The sequence below is a fragment of the Saccopteryx bilineata genome, chromosome 6, assembly GCF_036850765.1.
Source record: "Saccopteryx bilineata isolate mSacBil1 chromosome 6, mSacBil1_pri_phased_curated, whole genome shotgun sequence".
Classification (NCBI taxonomy): domain Eukaryota; kingdom Metazoa; phylum Chordata; class Mammalia; order Chiroptera; family Emballonuridae; genus Saccopteryx; species Saccopteryx bilineata.
The window spans coordinates 124,413,033-124,431,318 of record NC_089495.1 but is presented as its reverse complement, the minus strand read 5'-3'; the positions used below and the strand labels follow the sequence as shown (position 1 = coordinate 124,431,318).

Below are 18,286 nucleotides of genomic sequence, written 5' to 3'. Positions count from 1 at the left end.
CTGCCAGTGCCCTCTCCCAACATAAGCACACACAGGGCAAGGTCTGCAAAAGCCCAAGCCTGCCCGTTGGCGGTGCGATCACAGGTCACCAGGTCTCCACAGCGACTTCCTTGGGGAAGCCCCCACCCCCACCCCCACCCCCCACCCAGGAAATGCAGAGAAAAGCTCATAGGATTGACTCTTGAACCCCAGTCTACTTGGGGCCCAGTTCTCTCGAAATACATTAACTTGGAATAAAATCAATGTCAAACACTGACCAGTTCACAGGCTTCAATCCAATGGATTTAAATGTTAAAAATAACTTATTTCCAAGGGTATAGCGACAAGCAGCTCACAGCTCCTCCTGGAGGCAAACTCTCAAAGGCTTCTTTACCTTGAACAGGGTTTGCTGCTCACTTCTCAGTCCTCTCACCAGTGAGAGCTTCCGAAGTCCCCAGAGGAGGGCGAACATCCCGGCGTCTTACCAGGGCCCTCGGGGTCAGGAGAGAACCCACTCCGCAGCCTTCCAGGTTTGCTTTTGGAACATTTATTTCAGGAAATACACTTTCAACCCTTTGTTATTTATACAAAAAGATGAATTTCTCAGGAGGCACATAGCAAAAGGCCACCGCGGAACATCCCAGTGAAACTAATTTTTTCAAAATCTGGCTACAGAGAAGGAAAGCGAGGCGTCTCGGGCAGCACGGAGCTGGCAGCCACCAGGAAGGCTGCCCACGTCCCGGCCCCGATGCTGGAGGTGGACACGTCCTTCAAAATCATGGTTTTGGCAAAAACATGGCAAGTCGGCAAGTAAATTGCTCCGCTAAGGGCCACTTCCTCTGGTAGGCGGGGAACAAATGCTGGTGATGACACCCATCTGCGCGCACACACAGACACGTGTGTACACACCAGGGCACACCTGCAGTCCCAAGTCTGTCTGCTCCCCATTTCTCCCACTGCTCTTCTTGTTGGCTACTATAAGCACAACTGTGTTCTGCAGCTGGGCCTGCACCTCACTGTGTCTAATCTCTCCAGGAGGCAGGAAGGAGCGCCTTGGGTGGGCTGTGCATACATAGCCGGTCCCAGCTGGCCCCTCTTGGTGGCGAGAGAGTATGAGGGGTCAGCTGGGCCTTGCTGATGTGAACTCCTGCTCTGCAGCAGCTGTGGGCTATGCAGCCTGACTCTTGACCTTTCCCTCCTTGAGGGTCCTTAAAATGGGCCCTGGGGTACCCAAGCTCGCCTGGCCCCTCACCTCCCCAAGTTGCAGCACCAGAAAGGGCCGGGCCAGGAGGGATGAGTGTGCATCTGAGGTGGCCAATGGGACTTTAATTTAACCAGAGCATCTTGGGCCAAAAGGTTGTCTAAACAGACAGACACACATAAGCACTTACCCAGTCACAACAGGTAGGGTGAGGCGGGCACCACGGCCACTCCGGCCACTCTGAACAGCCCAGCCACAGTCCACACAGCCCTCCCCTGCCTTCGGACACCTGCCATCACTCCCTCACTCAACTCCCCCACGAGACTCACTTGCTTGGACCTTCCCAAAATTCAGGGGGTTTGATGGGGTAGGGTAGGGGTGCATCTCTTTTCTTCCTTTGAATCCTCAAATCCCAGCAAGAGAGCGGACAACAGGGAGAAGACACACCTCCCTCTCTCCACCTGTCCCCATTTCCCGTCCAAGGGGACAGCCGGGGAGAGTCTGTGGGCTTGATCGGATGGCTGAGATAAAGGCACTTTCTACTCCAGGACAGGCTCACAGGTCGGTGGGCAGGTGGCAGCCAATGGGCCTCGCCCTGTCTAAGCAATTGGCAACTTGTGTCTCATGGAATTAACGATTCTCCCCTTGGGGGGAACAAGAGGTTAGAGGTGGGCTCTCTGAGTTACAGCCCATACCACATAGGTACGGGAGGCAGGAGGGGGCTCTAGGTCCCTCAGGCTGGCTCCATCCCCCTGGGCACAACCCCAGCATGCTCCAGGGGCTGAGACAGCTGCAGGGGTAGGGAAGGGACAGAGGGGACACCAAGAGCAGGAGGCTGCTACACCAGCCACCCAGCTGGGCCTGGGGTTGGGGTCAGCATTGATTCAGCGGGTCCTCTCCCACCCCTCCTGGCCACAGTCCAGTTCCTCCTGGACCTCGAGGACGATCAGAGCTCCGGCCTCCAGGCCAGGCCCCCACAGTGGGTGGACCAATAACAATCATACTCAGGGGTACTGTTATCTTGTCCTCAGCAGCGTGGCAAGGGGCAGAGAATGATGATGAATGAAGGAAATGGTATAGAATAAAACGGGATGAGTGGGTGGGCTGGGGGGACAGAAGAGACTGGGGCTGGGTCCGGGGTCGGAGCATCTACATCTCCTGGGCTCCCGGCTCCTGGTCCTCCACACCGTTGGACATGTTGCTTTCATGCAGGCGCTTCACCCGGTAGGCCTCGAAGTGGATACTGCTGGTGATGTCCTTTATGTTCTGCATGTGCGTCCTGGGGGACACAGAGAGGTCGCGAGGTGGCAGGGCACCAGAAGCAGGTGCTCACCCTGCTGGGCCTGGCCCAGGACTCCTACCACCACCTTCCCTACCCCTAACCCCACTGCTTGGCCTCCCTAGCAGCAATTTAGGCATCCAGTCCACCAGACCTGGGCACGGAGAAAGGACAGTCTCCATGGCATCGCAAACACTCTCAGGGCACCTGTGTTCTAACTGTCCCCCTTTCTCTGTGTCAAGCCTATGGCGAGTCCAGGGACAGGGGCTAGGTACAGACCCAGAGGAGAGCAGGGCTGGAGTGCCCTTCCTCCCGCTGAGAAGTGCTGGGCTGATGGCTAGAGGTGCTGGGAGGTAAAGCGCAGTGGGCACCCATGGCCCTGGTAGAGGGCTGGTCAGGCCTGCTAGTCCTGGGCTCAGCCTCTCCCTCCTCTGCCATTCACCGGGACGGATGTGGAAAGGGGGTCGGAAGGGCCTGGGGTTGGTGTCCTTTCCTCAACTGGCTTCTTCAACACATCCCCCCACCTCTAGGCCCCAAGAGACACCCGTCCCTCCTCTTGACTTCCTCCCTAATACCTACTCCTGCTGGCTGAGAAGCTGGAGCCCTGGGCACCAGGGCAGGAGTCCCCACCCTCTCCATCACCCCCTGGCACGGTAATGCGTCTAATGAGTTAAAGATGGGATACTCCTTGTCTGGGCTCAAGGAGATGGAGTCGAAGACTCAGCCAGGTAGAGGCGGGTCAGAGGACTCAGGCTCTGGAACAGGAGCTGGAAGCCCGCCCCTCCCCACGCCTGGCACTGGAGACTGCCTGGGGCCTGTTTATAAGAGGCTCAGGCCACATGGATGAGATCTCGGCCCTTCATGCCCAGGTGGCTCCTACCATTAAAAAGGATTTTCACATCTTACTTTACCCCCAAGGTGTTTTACAAACTGGGCTTCTGAGGTTCTCCAGCGGAGGGCAGGCAGATGGGAAGGAAGTGCCAGCTGCTGTCCTGGACCCCCACCCACTCCCCCACTGCCCACACCCCCGATTTAGGTTCCTCTGGCGGCCAAGACTGCCAGCCCCACCCCCAGCACAGCCCATCTCTCACCTGATGAGGAGGTCCCGCAAGTAAGCGAACTCACAGTGTGTGGTGTTCTCAACTGAGAAGAGGAGACAGAAGGGGCTTTAATGGTGCTCGAAGCTCCTCCCCTGGTCCTGCCATTTCCCTGCCCCCAGTAGCTCTGGTGCCAAGAGGAGCCCCAGGGGAAAGAAGGGGAGACACTGCTCCACATGTAAGCACTGGGCACCTTGCAGGCACCTGGTGCTGCAGATACCATGGTAATAGGACTGGCCCAGCTCCTGTTCTTGGGAAGATTCTGGAAGAGTGGGGAAATGGTGCAGCCACAAGGCTAAGACACAGCCAGAAAGAGAGCTACCGTGAGGGACTGATGCTTCCTGGCCTCTCTGACCCTCAGTTTCCTCATCTGGAAAATGGAAATAATAACGTTGCCCACCTCTCAAGCACATGAGGGTGAAACGAGCCACCTGTGTGATTTGTCACGCCTACCTTCCCTGGAAAACACTTCAGGTGCTTTCCCGGGATGGGTACAGTGCCTCAGGCAGTGGAAGGAAAACAAAGAAATAGTACCGGTGGGGGGAGCACAAAAATGAGGTGAAAGCTTCTAACAACATGCTTGCCAGGTGAGAGCCTGGAACAATCAGTCTAAGACGGGGCACAAATTTTCTCAGGGTCCTCATTAAAGTCTGCAGGGATGCAGGACTCATCACCCCACCTGAGTCCTTAAAGTTCCTTGTGGCTGCTTCTTTTGCCAACCTAAATGTGACTTGGTGTGTCCAGGTCAGTTAATGGACAGGAACAGGGACATCACATGGGAGCAGGGAGCTCATTTCCCAACAATTTCCCGACAGTTTCCACTACTGGCTGCCTGGCTGCCTGCCGAGACCCGTTGACCACCAGGGGGCAGCAGAGAGCTGTCAATCACCACACTGCCCTCCCCCACCTGTCCCCTTATCCCACTTATCCCTCCAAAACACGCCCTCCGAAAAAGATTCTTGAACAGCAAGATCTCAGGAAGAAAGGAGATGAAAAAGGAGGAGCCAAGACAGAGCAAGCCTGGGGCAAAGCCCAATGGAGATAACCTATGTAACAAGCACCTATATGGGCACCCGAGGAAGGAGGCTATGCCTCTCTGCCCTCCTCTGGGGTGGAGTCCGGTGCAGGTGGCCCATAGACTCCACAGCCTGGGCAGGTTTCCTGCTCTGAAGGGAGGGACAGACTCGGCAACAGGGAGCTCCGCGGATATAAGGATAATCCACATGAAACAAGCCAGCCCTCTTTGCTCTAACGTCTAGCAGTTCTCATTAGCAGTTTCTTAGAGCGTTCTGCCCTCAAAGCTCCAGTGGTGTTTGGACAGCCTCTCATTTCACTGAAATCCTGGCCCCCAACCTACTTTATGGATGGTGAAAGTGAGGCCCTGGAGGACTGAGGCACTTGCCCAAATTCAAAGTGGGTTGGGGGCTGCAGCTAGAGCCTAATGCCTTCTGCTTCCCTCTCTACCGAGCCTTTCAGCCAATAAATAGGAAACAAAGTGGACATTTTAATCTGTCTTCTTCCCCTCCTTCGTTCTACATACAAAGGAAGGAACAGAGAGAAGAGCAATGAAATGCCCAGATCCATGCCACCTAGGGTGTTACCACCTGTGGTGGGTGGAATTGTGTCCCCAAAACTAAATCCAACCCTCAACCCTCAGTACTTGCGGATAGGGAGTTATGTATTTGGAAAAAGAAAGGTGGGCCCTAAAACCAATGACAAATATCTTCATACAAAGAGGGTAAGACAGACATGCAGGAGGCTGATGGTGGAGCAGAGTGCAGGGATACATCCACAAGCCAAGGATATCAAGAATGGCCCGCAGCCACCAGGAAAAAGGCCTGGAAGATTCTCCCTCAGGTCACCAGAAGAAACCGACCCTGCTGACACCTTGATTTTAGACGTTTTGGCTCCAAAACTAGAGGATAAATTTCCATTTTAAGCCACCAAGTCTGTGCTAATTTGTTATAACACAGAGGCGTGAGGCTCAACGGGAGGGCCATGTGGTTCTCAGAGCTGGGCAGAGCTACAGCCCAGCCCTATCCTAAGTCCAGAGAGGTGGCTCAATTTGTCCAAGGTCACACAGCATGCCTGTGAAACACCAGCGCCTAGGCCCGGAACTGGGCAGCACCCATGTAGACCCTACCTCCCTGGATATTTCCCCGCGCTTGCGAGACCCAGGTGCACGCACAGCTCTGTCAGGTAACAGCTATGGCTCCTGGACGAGCTGTTTCCCCAGTGGGCCCCTCCTGGTGGCTGGGTGGAGGCCACACAAGGGATGAGCTTCTGGAGTGTCCAGCTCAGGCTGTGCTGGGCAGCTCCCGGTAGGCAGGGGTGGCTTTACTCTGCTGGTCTGTCCGGCGGCCTCAGACCCCAACTGGGTGGTTACCTTCGATGGTGCCCCATTTGGTTTTCCTGCCAAGAATCCGCTTCCCATTCACTTGGTACTCGTGATCACTGCCTACCACAGCAAACGGGATCATCTCCTGGGGGAGGGGCAGGTGGCATGGGTCACATGCGGGCCGCTGGGAGGAGCTGCCCTGTGCTTGGGGCCCCAAAACTGAGACCTTTGGCCCGAGAGGCCCACGGTGGACACTAAGGCTCCAACCCCTGCCCACCCAGAAGGCATGTTCTCATGGCTTGAGGCCATCCATGCCCATTTTCCTTAGCCCCCTGGATGGGGCAGGAAGACCCCCCCACACCCTCCAGCAGGAACAGCACCCAGGCAGGTCACTCACTCGAAACTTCTCATTCACCAGCCGGTCCTCTGCATCCTCGTCAAACTCCTTCTGGGGGTACACATCGATGCCATTGGATAGCAGGTCGGCGGTGATCTGTATGTAGATCCAGAGGGCAGAGATGTGGACACCGTCCATGTGGCAAGCTGGACCAACAGTATCTGCCCTTGCCATGACCTCTACAGTGTCAGTGTCCCCAGGCTCGGGGTCAAGAGCAGGCCCTTGAGGGGCTGGTGACCTTGATATTCTCCAGTTCTTGTGTCTCCCAGGTGAAGAGGGGCCAGGAGACTTGCAGCTGCCTGAGGGACCTGGATAACTGTCCCCAGTGCCTCCTTGTCTGTCCTCTCCAGCTCATCACACTCAGGTGCCAAGTCCTCCCTCTCCTGAGCTCTGCCTAGAATCCCTCCCTCACTGCAATCCCAAATGCCTGTTCAGGTTCCTCCTGCAGCCCAGCGTGCACGTGTCACCACCCTCTGCAGTGACATTTGCCCAACACAGATGTTCAATCGATATATCCCCAAACTGCCATCATTTCCACCCTGAGCACAGACCCACACCATGCAGCACAGGGGCCTTCTGATCCCTTTTTCCTCCATAGACACACCCATTGCAAGGGGACTGTTCTTCCCTAGTCATGCCAGGAAAATCCTAGGCACCTGCGCCCAAGTTGGGGAGGCTGAGCTTGGGAGCTGAGCGAGTGCCCTCACTCATGCCTACTGGGGCAGAGGTTCTGCTGGGGCCCAGCACCTGGGTTTTTGAGTTCCCAGGTTGTCCTGATGTGGGGCCCTGTTAGGAAGAAGCTGCCTACGGTTGCCCTCCTGCTCAGACACTCCACCCCCCACAGCAGGTACTGAGACCACAGCAGAGAAGGAAGAGGTGGTCCCCTGCCCCCTGGGTGGAGACCACCCCTTTCTGACTTGATCTTCCATCTAAGAAAACCTGGCAGGCCAACCTCATTGGCCTCACTCCCACCGAGGGGTTGAGGCCAGGCAGCCGAGTGGAGGTGGAGCCCTACCCGCTGTTTGAAGTAGACCCTCTCCTCTAGGGTCAGCGTGTCGGCCTTGGCGATGACCGGAACGATGTTGACCACTTTGCTTAGGCGCTTCATGAACTCGATGTCCAGGGGCCTGAGGCTGGAATGGAAAACATGGATGAGAGTATGGCCAGTGGAGCTGGGACAGGAATGAGGGAGAGTCACCCATCTCCAGCTGGGATGCTGCTGAGGGCACCTGCCAGCTGGCCCGGTCCTCACTCTCCACATCCACGCTGAAGGAGAGGGCAGGATGACACAGTGTGGATCGCAGGGTCACCGTCCACCTGACAGCGGCTGACTGCGGCCCCCACCTGGTCCCCTGCGCCCAGCCCTGGGACATGGCCATGCAAGGGTGCATACGAGTGTCCTGTGGCCGGGATGAAGTACAGGCAGCAGTGGACACGTGTGTCGGGGATGCGCTTCTTCCTGTTGATGTTGACCTCCTCCTGCAGGTACTTCTCATACTGGTCATTGATGAACTTCATGATGGGCTGCCAGCTGTGCAGGGAGACTAGTCAGTCTGCCTGTGGGGCCCCCACTGCAGCTCGGGGCAGCTCCCTGGACCCCACAGCAGGCCACCCATTCCCAGCACACGTGCCACAGTGCATGACATTCTGAGCAGGGACCACAACCTCATCCTAGACCTTGACCTCAGAGGTGGGGGGGGGGGGGAGAGCAAGATTCTGGGCTGCTCTGTTTTGCTCCAGAATCTGGGGTGCCCATGAGTAATCTTCGCCACATCTGCAGGGCCCTGGAGCCCTCACCAGTTCTCATTGTTGATGTGGTCCCCGAAGCCTGGCGTGTCGATGACTGTCAGCTTCATGCGGACACCCTTCTCCTCGATATCTGCACAGATCACAGCATCCACCAAGCTCAGGGGGAGGGGGAGGCCCCTGACACAGCCAGCGGGCCAGGCCCTGGTACAAAAGTCCCCGCTGCCTGGTTAGGCCCGCCCAGTGAGTACACCTCACAGTGACCAGCAATAACACCCCCCCCCCCCCCCCCGGTCACACCAGGGGTGTGAAAGCCTCAACCAGGCAGAAGTCCAGCAGGGGCTGATGACACTTATCCATGGCGACCTCACCTATGATTTCCAGTCTGACTGGGGCTACAGGGGTCTTGGAGGCGGACCCCTCACCCCTGCTCCAGAGTCAACATGGCCAGAGGTATTGCCGCAAGTCCCCTGCTTAGGGCCCTGGAGTCCTGAATCAGCACCCCCGCACCCAGCTTCATGTAAGAAGGAGGCGTGAGCCCGGGCCTGACCGTGTGTGATGGACTTGATCTCAATGGTCTTGGGGATGCGCTCCTCTGAGGTGGGCTGCTGCACGGACTTCCGGCTGATTTTGGATTTGAAGAGGGTGTTGATCAAGGTGGACTTCCCCAAGCCGCTCTGCCCTGAGGAGAGAATGGGCCATCAGAGGGGTTCGGCAGGGCTCCTGCCTGGGGTTCACAAGCCCTGTGACTCAGCGATGTCCGGGCATTACCCGCCCCCAGCACCCATCAGTGGGGGCTCTGGGTCAGGAAGACTGGCAGCAATCAAGTTCCCACAGCACATGGCTGGATCCCACCTTCTGACCACAGGGGGTCCAACCACCCTGTGCAGGCCCCAAGGCACCCTCCCTAGAGGGGCCAAAACACAGAGCAGGATGGGGGAGGTAGAGCAGGGGGCTGGCTCCCCAGGACAAACCAAATCCACATGAGGTTCAAAGGAAAAGCTCTGCCTAGAGCTCGCCACCCCAAGACACTGGAGGGAGGGTCTGTCCCCCCATGGAGGGAAGTCTGAGGCCAGACCACCTACACTGCTGGGTTCTGGTCCAAAGACCCAGGGGCTGGCCTCCCAGCCTTCGGGGTCATCTATGTTAAAACACTGGCATGCTCAACAAGCGTAGCCTGCAGCCCTGGGACTGCCAGCCTCAGTGAAAGTCACTGAGTCACTTCTTCCTGGCACAAGAGGCCTGATTGGGGCCCCCAGATGGTGGGCAGCTGTGCTTGCTGCCAGGGGCAGGGACAGCAACTGGTCAGTGCCACAGCAACAGACCCTGCAGCTGAGGGGCAGACTGTCCAGCAAACCTCCAGCATACCACCCTCTCGTGGTTCCAAGGTAGCCTCTGAGCCTTAGCATTCCTGGCCTGGCTGTGTGCCCATGCCAAGTCCCCTCCCACAGCAGGAGGGGAGAGGGCCCAGCTGAGACTGGAAGGTCCCTCCTGCTCTGTGTCTTCCTGGATCTAGGCTCTGCCTCGCTGCTGCTCACCAGTAGGTCCCGCTCATGCAGCTCTGCTGTGTGCCAGGCACCGTCCTAGTGCATCAACTTAACCTCACAACCAAGCGTCCTCATTATCCCACTTGACATGGGAAACCGAGGCACCGGGCCCTCAGTGGGGATGAGAACCCAGCGGCCTGGCTTCAAGGCCCAGCCATTTCACCTTGGGGTTAATAGTGGGAGTGGCTGTGGACGTTTATAAGATGCCTACTGTGTACCAGGCATACCTTAGCACTGTTCACACATGCCCATGCACAGGTTCACGCAGGCCCCCACAGATGCACCCAACCGCAGACTCGAAGCCCCATAGCTCTACCCTTCTCTGCACTGAGTTGCCTGATGCTGTGCTCATTAACACGTTGCTAAAAACTTAAGTTAGGCTGATTTTCCAACGGCTTATGGAAGATAGGAGGCTGGTGTTGGGAATCCTTGGCCCTGCTGTTTAGCAGCTTAGCAGCCTGGGACTAACCCTCCCTGTCTCTCCCTTCTACCCCGCTCTGCCCACCTGTTTGTGTGCTGGCCAAGCTGAGGCCAAGAGCTACATCAAATGTTCTAGCGACGGCCCCTTATGTCTGGGAGCAGCCACTGGGATATGTCAAAGTGTATCCCGTTATTGCTATTATTTGTACCACCATCACCATCACCATCACCATCGCTTCTGCAACTTCTCAAGTACCCATGACCACCCTGCTGTCCTGGGGCTGCCCAGAAGCCTATCCAGCCAGACTTGCTGACCGTGGGGGTCAGCCCTGCACAGGACTAGAAGGTCAAGGTCCAAGTGGTAGCAAGGGGGACGCTTCAGCAGAAACTAAGTGGGGAAGGCCACTGGTCAGGGAGCCACAGTTTACAGAGCACCTGCCCAGCCAGCGCTGTCCCTTCCTGCGCTCTCCCAGGGGCTCTGAACAGAGGGGCAGCGGCTGCTCCAAGGAGCTGGGGCCCTCAGGCAGGCACACAGATGCACGCACAATGCCACCTACAACCTACCCTGCAGGCCAAGTGTGCCACCCCTCGTTGGGGAAGACTGGGCCCAGGGCGTGGGGGCTGGCCCACAGAGCCAGCCCCCGCATTACTGAGTGGCCCCTGGGGGCAGGACTCACCAACAACCATGATGTTGAACTCGAAGCCCTGCTTCATGGCCTTCCTGCGCATCTGCTCCAGGATGGAGTCGATCCCCACATACCCAAAGTCCACGGGGGCCTTCTCATTCCGCGGCGCGGGGGCCTGCTTGAGCCCGGCATCTCTGGGGGTGTCGGCCATGTCGCCAGCGCAGCTGGGGGCTGCCTCAGTGGCTGCGGGAAGAACCGTGGTGTTAGGGGGCACGGGGTCATCCGCAGGTGCCCGCCAAACTCCTACATCCTCAGGTAGCGCTGACGATCAGACCCATTTCTCAGATGGGGAAACTGAGACTCAGCTGCCCAAGAGATCCCCAAGGAATGCCTGGAGCTGAAGCCCCTTGCCATGTAAAAGGCACCCAGACTCTCAGACCTGTCTGCTCTTTAGTCTCTGTCTCCACCGACCTGCCCCTCCCTCGGCTCTGGGGCAGGCTGACCTCTGACCCTCCCATCTCCTCATTGCCTGAGCTCCCCGCCTGGAGAACTGCTCAGAGGAGGGCAGTGCCTAGGGTGACGGTGGGCTTCTACATCTCCGCACCTGCTTCAAAGAAGCCCACCACCTGCTGCAGCCTGATGACCTCGGGGCCCCGTAGGTCAGACGGCCTGAGCCAGGACAATGGAGAAGATGGCCTTGTGAAAACGGAGTGCAGAGACCAGCACTTGTCCATCCTGCCACTCCTGCGTGAGGCATGTCCAGTCCCAGGTGTTGCCGACAGCCCTGGGACCGGTGGGAAAGCCCGCTGGGCTCTTTGGAGGCAGGAGTGCCTAGATGCTCCCCTGGCCCAGCCCAGCCCCCCACTCCCCAGACTGGATCCAGGTGGCTGCCCTCTCTCTGACCCATGCCTACAGGTCAGAATGAGGTTCAAGTCAGTGGCCGGGCACAGGTGGGGCTGAGCTCAAAATAACTGTGGTCTGCAGGTCAGAACCTCCTTCCACCTCAGCCCCTCCCCTGGCTGCCCTCAAGCCCACACGCCCAGGTCAGAGGCTGGGGGGGGGGGGATGGTAGGGACTTGCCCAGGTGCCCACTGGGACCTGAGGTACACCCATCCAGCTGGTCTGGTCTAGCCACTCAGACAGTTCAAGTTCCCCCCAAAGCCCCCCCCCAAACACACACCTCTTTTGGCCAGCCTCTCAGCTGCCCCCCTGGGGCCAGACTCTTCCTACTCCCTGCTGGCTTGCTGATAACTTCCAGCTCCATCCTACCTCCCAGAGGGTCACAGTCTCTTCTGCTGCACCCAGAGCTTGGGGTGACTACGCAGCATATCCTGGCACCCCAGGGAGGGGCTGGTTGGTTTCCTGGGCATCGGCCCTGGTGGCCCTCTGCCAGGGTAGGCAAGGAGCTCCCAACCATGCCCTCTGGACCACCCGCTCCTGGCCCAGCCCCAGGACGCCCAGGACATGGGGTGCCCGGTCAGAAGGTCACTGACAAGTTTTCAGTAAACTGAGTTTCCACTTCCTGGGGAAATAACCAACACGCCCCCAGGGCCCCATTGACTCCCAGCAGCTGAGTCTCCACTGCCCCACTGCCTGACATCCTACGCTCCTGAGACAGCACCCTTCCCCTCAGCCCAGGTCTGCACAGGAGTTACTGGCCCCCCTTTCACAAGAATTCCTACTTCAGAGAACTGCGGGGATGAGAAACTATCATAAAGCATATAAAGAGCCAGGGAGCCCCAAGGGATGCATGCTGCTCCCCTAGGCTGGGAGAGGCGAAGGAAGAGGAGAAGGACCGCCACCTGCCAGCCAGTGGGACCTCCTCCCGGCACAACCTGGCCCAGAAGGCACTGGCCTCTGCTCCCTTTTCAGAAACCCTTTCCCTGGGCCCAGCATCTTTACATAAACAAAGATAAGAGCGGCATCTGCACTGTAGCTTTGGGGTTGCTTCCTGGAGACAGATATGTCCCTGACTTAGAGGGGCAGCAGCTCAGCCCCACCCACGTGACTGAAAATTGCTTCCATCTGCAGGCAGGCCTGGAAGCCACTCTCCCCCCCACCCCCTCCCCAGCAGTACTGAGCCCCTCTCACTTCCCTACACGTCCCAGGGAGCAGCCACTCCAGCTGGACCCACCAAAGGCACGGACATCCACAATAGAAACCCAAACCAAACCAAACATCCTGCCTGCTAGGGCTCTGCTAGAGAAATGATAAAAACTCAACAAACCCATCCTCCTACACAGGTGAGGGGTCTGCCCCGCCTCACTGGGAGCCCCTGGTGGGCACCTTCTATTCTGCCCACCCACCTGGCCCTCAGACACAGTCACACAAGGCCAGCTTCAGGGTCTGTCCTCAGCACCCCCATGTGAAAAGTGGAGCCAGCAAGCAGACTGTCCAGACGCCTTCTGTAAACCCCTCTCCCATGGAAAGACACCAGTGCCTGGTCCCAGGGCCCCCAGGAGCTCCAGCGGGAAGGGATGGTTGAGAATGGCTACCCAGCACCATCCAAAAGTGTGCCTTCTATGATGGAAAAGCTGCCCCCTGATTTTTTGTTTGTTTCACACCCAGATTTCATCGCTGTCCACATGTGACTTTTTTTTTTTTTTTTTTGTATTTTTCTGAAGCTGGAAACGGGAGAGACAGTCAGACAGACTCCCGCATGCGCCCGACCGGGATCCACCCGGCACGCCCACCAGGGGGCGATGCTCTGCCCCTCCAGGGTGTCACTCTGTGCGACCAGAGCCACTCCAGCGCCTGGGGCAGAGGCCAAGGAGCCATCCCCAGCGCCCGGGCCATCTTTGCTCCAATGGAGCCTTGGCTGCGGGAGGGGAAGAGAGAGACAGAGAGGAAGGAGAGGGGGAGGGGTGGAGAAGCAGATGGGCGCTTCTCCTATGTGCCCTGGCCGGGAATCGAACCCGGGACCTCTGCACGCCAGGTCGACGCTCTACCACTGAGCCAACCGGCCAGGGCACATGACTTTTTAAAAAATTGTGGTAAAATACACATAACGTAAAAGTTACCATCTTACCCATGTTTAAATGTCCTATTCGGTGGCATTAGGTACATTCACACTGTCATGCGATCATATCCACCATCCCCTCCTAATCTTTTTCATCATCTCAAACACAAACTCTGTCCCCCACTAAACACGGTCTTCCCCATCCTCCTCCCCCTGACAACCTCCCTTTCACTTCCTGTCTGTGAATTTGACTATCTAGGTGCCTCACATAAGTAGAATCATACAGTATTTGTCCTTTTCCACCTAACTTATTTCACTGAGCCCAATGTCCCCCACATCCACCCATGCTGTTGCACGTGTCAGATTCCTTCCTAGGTCAGAGCACACCTTTTTTTACCTGTTTACCCACTGGGCTGCTTCTACATCTGGGCTCTCCTGAGGCACGCTGCTATGAACATGGGTACGCACATGTTCCCGAGACCCTTTCTTTCGGGTACAAACCCAGAAGTGGAATCACTGGGTCACACGGTCACAGCACCTTCAATTTTCTGAGGAACCACCCCAACACGAGACCTTCACATTCAGTCCTGTGATGTCTGACTAATATCTGTGTTCCCCCTACAGACTGTGAGCTCCAGGGCGGGGTGGGGGGGGGTGACCTCTGTGAATCCCTGCTGGACCTCCAGAGCCCTATGGCGAGGGGATACTCCATAAATACTCGTGGAATCAATGGGATCCTGAGTTTCTCCCAGGGGTAGTGGGCCAGGGAGAAGCGCTTGCCACTCCAGCTGGTCCACAGTGCCCTTCTCCTGACCTGTGTCTCACCCACCTTCCCCAGCAACTCCTGCCTGGGGTGGGGGTGGGGGTCTCACTCTTTCCCATTGCCCTGTCACCTGATTTTGGGGGGTGGGGGGGTGTTTCACACCCAAATTGCATCAAGTGCTATTAATAGGAAAGGGAAGTTTCTAACAGAAAAATAAAAGGTTTCACATTATTTGCACTCATGATTGTAATATAAAGAGCCAGAAGCAGCCCAGGTTTTTTAAGTGGACAACTCAAGCTCAGAGAAGTAACTAATCCAAGGTCACACAGACCCACCTGCCTCTTTTCACTGCTCCTGGATGCTATGAATCCAGCTGAGGAAAACCCTTGAGAAGGGGGATCAGGAGAGAGGACAGACTGCCACACCCCCACCTCTCCCTCCTCTCCCGAAGGGTGCCAGGTTCGCCTCAGTTCTGCTCCCCTGGGGTCAGCCATTCTCCCCCAGGCTGCCAGGCCCAGAGGGTATCCCTGCCTGCCATGCCACCACGCACCTCCATGGAAGGATGGCCCAACTGACCATCCAGGCTGGAGGACCTTACCAGCTTACACCTTCCTTCTACCTATTTTCTTTATTGTAGTAACAGACACGTAAGGTAAAATTCTGACCATATTTAAGTTGGATTCGGTGTCATTAACTAAACTTAAAACAGGTGGGACCATCCCCACGACCCATTTCCAGAACTTATCATCCTGGAACAGCGGCTCTGGAAGTACAGTCATCCCTCACCATATTGCAGTTCACTTTTCGTAGTCTCACTGTATCATGAATTTTTAAATTGTATATATCTAATTTTGTATCGTGGATTTTTCACAATATTGCAGGATTTTGCGGTATATAGGTATTTTTATATATTTATTATTTTAATTATTTTGTGGTAAAATAAGCATTTTCTATCCTAAAAAATGGAAAACAATATAAAAAGAGTGTGGGGAGGGTTTATAAAGCCTTAAAATATATATATAAATAAGCCCTGGCCGGTTGGCTCAGCGGTAGAGCATCGGCTTAGCGTGCGGAGGACCCAGGTTCGATTCCCGGCCAGGGCACACAGGAGAAGCACCCATTTGCTTCTCCACCCCTCCACCGCGCTTTCCTCTCTGTCTCTCTCTTCCCCTCCTGCAGCCAAGGCTCCATTGGAGCAAAGATGGCCCGGGCGCTGGGGATGGCTCTGTGGCCTCTGCCTCAGGCGCTAGAGTGGCTCTGGTCGCAACATGGCGACGCCCCGGAGGGGCAGAGCATGGCCCCCTGGTGGGCAGAGCATCGCCCTCTGGTGGGCGTGCCGGGTGGATCCCGGTCGGGCGCATGCAGGAGTCTCTCTGTCTCTCTCCGTTTCCAGCTTCAGAAAAATGAAAAAAAAAAAAAAAAAAAAAAAAAAAATATATATATATATATAAATAATAAAATAAATATCAGGTCACTACTTGGCAGATTTTTGCCTATTGTGGGGGTTCTGGAACCTGACCCCGCAATGGCCAGGGCCCACTGTGCCCACATCAGTGAAATAACACATACTTGTCCTTTGTTCCATACTTCACTGAGCTAAGTTTTCAAGGTTCGTCTGTGCTGTAGCGTGTGTCCAAATTTCCTGCCTTTATAAGGCTGTATAACATTCCACTGCACAAACAGACCACGTTTTGTTTACCCATTATCTGTTGACGGACACATGAGTTGGTTCCACCTTTGGGCTGTTATGTATAATGCTGCTACAAACATGGGTGCATGCATATCTGTCTGAGTCCCTGCTTTCCAGCCTAATTAACAGAACCCCGCAGATTCTCAGAAAGGTTGTAGTCTGAACCATAATGGACACGGTCCTACTACAGTCAAAACCCAAGTGCTGCAATTCTCTGCACCCTGTCCAGGCTTCATGGCTAGCAACAGGGGCCATGCCTGCACTGCCAACCTGGGAAAACTGCCTTGCAGTTCCTGACCTACCCTCCCCCTCCTACCCTGCAGGCTCCTGGGGCCGTGGCTTGCTCATGATGTCGCCAACTCCTAGCCCAGGGAGTGGCACAAAGTAGCTACCTAAAGAAATATCTAAAATGCCCCCCAGAGAATGAATGGATAAACAATACGTGGTATATCTATTAGATCTATACAATGGAACATAGCTCTGCCACAGAAAGCAGTGGAGTTCCGACTTGTGCCACATCACAGATGAACTTTGGAAACATTGTGTGAGGTAAAAGAAGCCAGCCATGAAAAGCCACATACTCTGTGATTCCATCGATGTGAAATGTCCAGAACAGGCAAATCTGTAAGGACAGAGAGCAGACTAGTGCTTGCCAGGGGCCAGGGAGAGGGGAAGTGGCTGCTTCATGCGTATGGGATTTCCTTTTGGGGTGATGAAAATGCACTGGATCCTGACCAGGTGGTGGCGCAGTGGATAGAGCCTCGGACTAGGATGCAGAGGACCCAGGTTCAAAACCCCGAGGTTGCCAGCTTGAGCACAGGCTCATCTGGGCACAGCCTGAGCCAGTGCTGTCTGAGGACTTCTGCACCAAAGGACATTCTCCCCCCAATCCAAGGCCTGCCAAGGATGATGAGATTGGACTGCTGTCTGTAGCTCGCTGGGACCAGGCTGTGGGGTGCATATCTGGCTTGGAGGAAGCCCCAGAAAGGAGCCAGCTACTGGGGGATGCCTCTCGGGAAGTTCACAGCTCAACACAGCCCTGGGAAGCTGCAGAGACGGCTCGGCACAGCAGGCTTGCGAGGCCAGACTGGGAAATCCACACCCGGGGCCACCCTTCTCTGCCAGCCCTGTCCCTCCTTGTCCTCATCCCAGAAACATCCCTGAAAGTCCAATCCTTGCAAACCAGCCTCATCTGCTAAATGCACTCTAAGCAGGGAAGGGCATGTGGTGACACTGTCACAGCAAGGCCCACACCCCAGGATAAAGCCCGCAAAGTAAAACCAATGCCATTCTCCATTTCTCACCCCAACCTTCCCCATGCCCAGCTCTTCACGCCAGGGGCACTGGTGCTGCCACCCACACTTGTCTTGCTTAGTCACCCCCATGGTGATCAAGCAAAAAGCAAGGGCATTCGATGGGCCCACAGTGGGAGCCTGAGTCACCAAGCAGACCCAGTTGGACCCACCGGGTGGCCAGATGTCAGGGCTCCAAGAGCATATGATCACCGGGTACTCCTCCAGCACCTCGGCCTCCAGGCCTCTGTCCTGGAGCAAATGCAGCCCCAGCCCCAGCCTTGGTGAAGCACTCCTTCTCCCCACCCTACCCTCGCTCAGTGGTCCCAGCTGCCAGACAGTCTGACCTCACTGCACAACAGCACCGACACGGGAGGCTCCTGGGCAGCTCTCCATCCCCAGGCGCCCTGGCGTCCCCGTCTGGGACCCCAAGGAAAACTGCACTGCAGGGGACATCTGTAGACCCTACCAGTGTCTGCGTCCCTGGCCAGGACATGAGGTCCCACATACAGCTGATGCTCCCTGTCCCCTGAGAAGAGGGGCAAGGTGGGCAAGTAATGCCAGGGGGACAGTCACCAGAGCAGCACCTTCCTCTCTCCTGCCTCCCTGGGCACCTGCAGTCCTGCAGGCCCCGGCCTTGAGCCACATCAGCTTGTCCTCACGGCTCTCACTGAGCCTACACTCCAGCCTGCACAAGGACAACTGAGCAATGGTGTGTGGGGCTTTTTCTTGTTTACCATCTGTCTCCCCACATAAGACTCACAGAGCCAGGTACCTCACCTACTGTGCCCACCCCTGTACTGCCATGTCCACAGAACCGGGCTCACAGCAAGTCCACAGTTAAATGTCTGTTGAAAGAATCAATGAATGGGCCCTGGCTGGTTGGCTCAGTGGTAGAGCGTCGGCTTGGTGTGCGGGAGTCCCGGGTTCGATTCCCGGCCAGGGCACACAG

The 18,286-nt window shown here is 56.4% G+C and overlaps 1 protein-coding gene across 9 annotated transcripts in view; it reads right to left on the bottom strand.

Annotated features, from left to right (window-relative positions):
• Window positions 1-319: 319 nt before the first annotated feature.
• The window catches only part of SEPTIN9 (septin 9), a 164,269-nt gene continuing 146,302 nt past the window's right edge, over window positions 320-18,286 (bottom strand). For 3 of the 9 annotated variants that reach the window (XM_066234084.1, XM_066234083.1, XM_066234080.1), the window contains exons 2-10: window positions 10,682-10,873; window positions 8,588-8,719; window positions 8,089-8,170; window positions 7,685-7,822; window positions 7,307-7,424; window positions 6,292-6,387; window positions 5,943-6,039; window positions 3,551-3,602; window positions 337-2,459 (exon numbers count right to left, since the gene is read on the bottom strand). In XM_066234084.1, coding sequence (XP_066090181.1) covers window positions 2,330-2,459; window positions 3,551-3,602; window positions 5,943-6,039; window positions 6,292-6,387; window positions 7,307-7,424; window positions 7,685-7,822; window positions 8,089-8,170; window positions 8,588-8,719; window positions 10,682-10,841 — 1,005 coding nt within the window. In that variant the 5' untranslated portion in view covers window positions 10,842-10,873 and the 3' untranslated portion in view covers window positions 337-2,329. Of the gene's footprint in view, window positions 2,460-3,550; window positions 3,603-5,942; window positions 6,040-6,291; window positions 6,388-7,306; window positions 7,425-7,684; window positions 7,823-8,088; window positions 8,171-8,587; window positions 8,720-10,681; window positions 10,874-18,286 lie in introns of all 9 variants that reach the window. The other 6 variants (XM_066234082.1, XM_066234081.1, XM_066234076.1 and 3 more) reach the window with 5 other exon arrangements.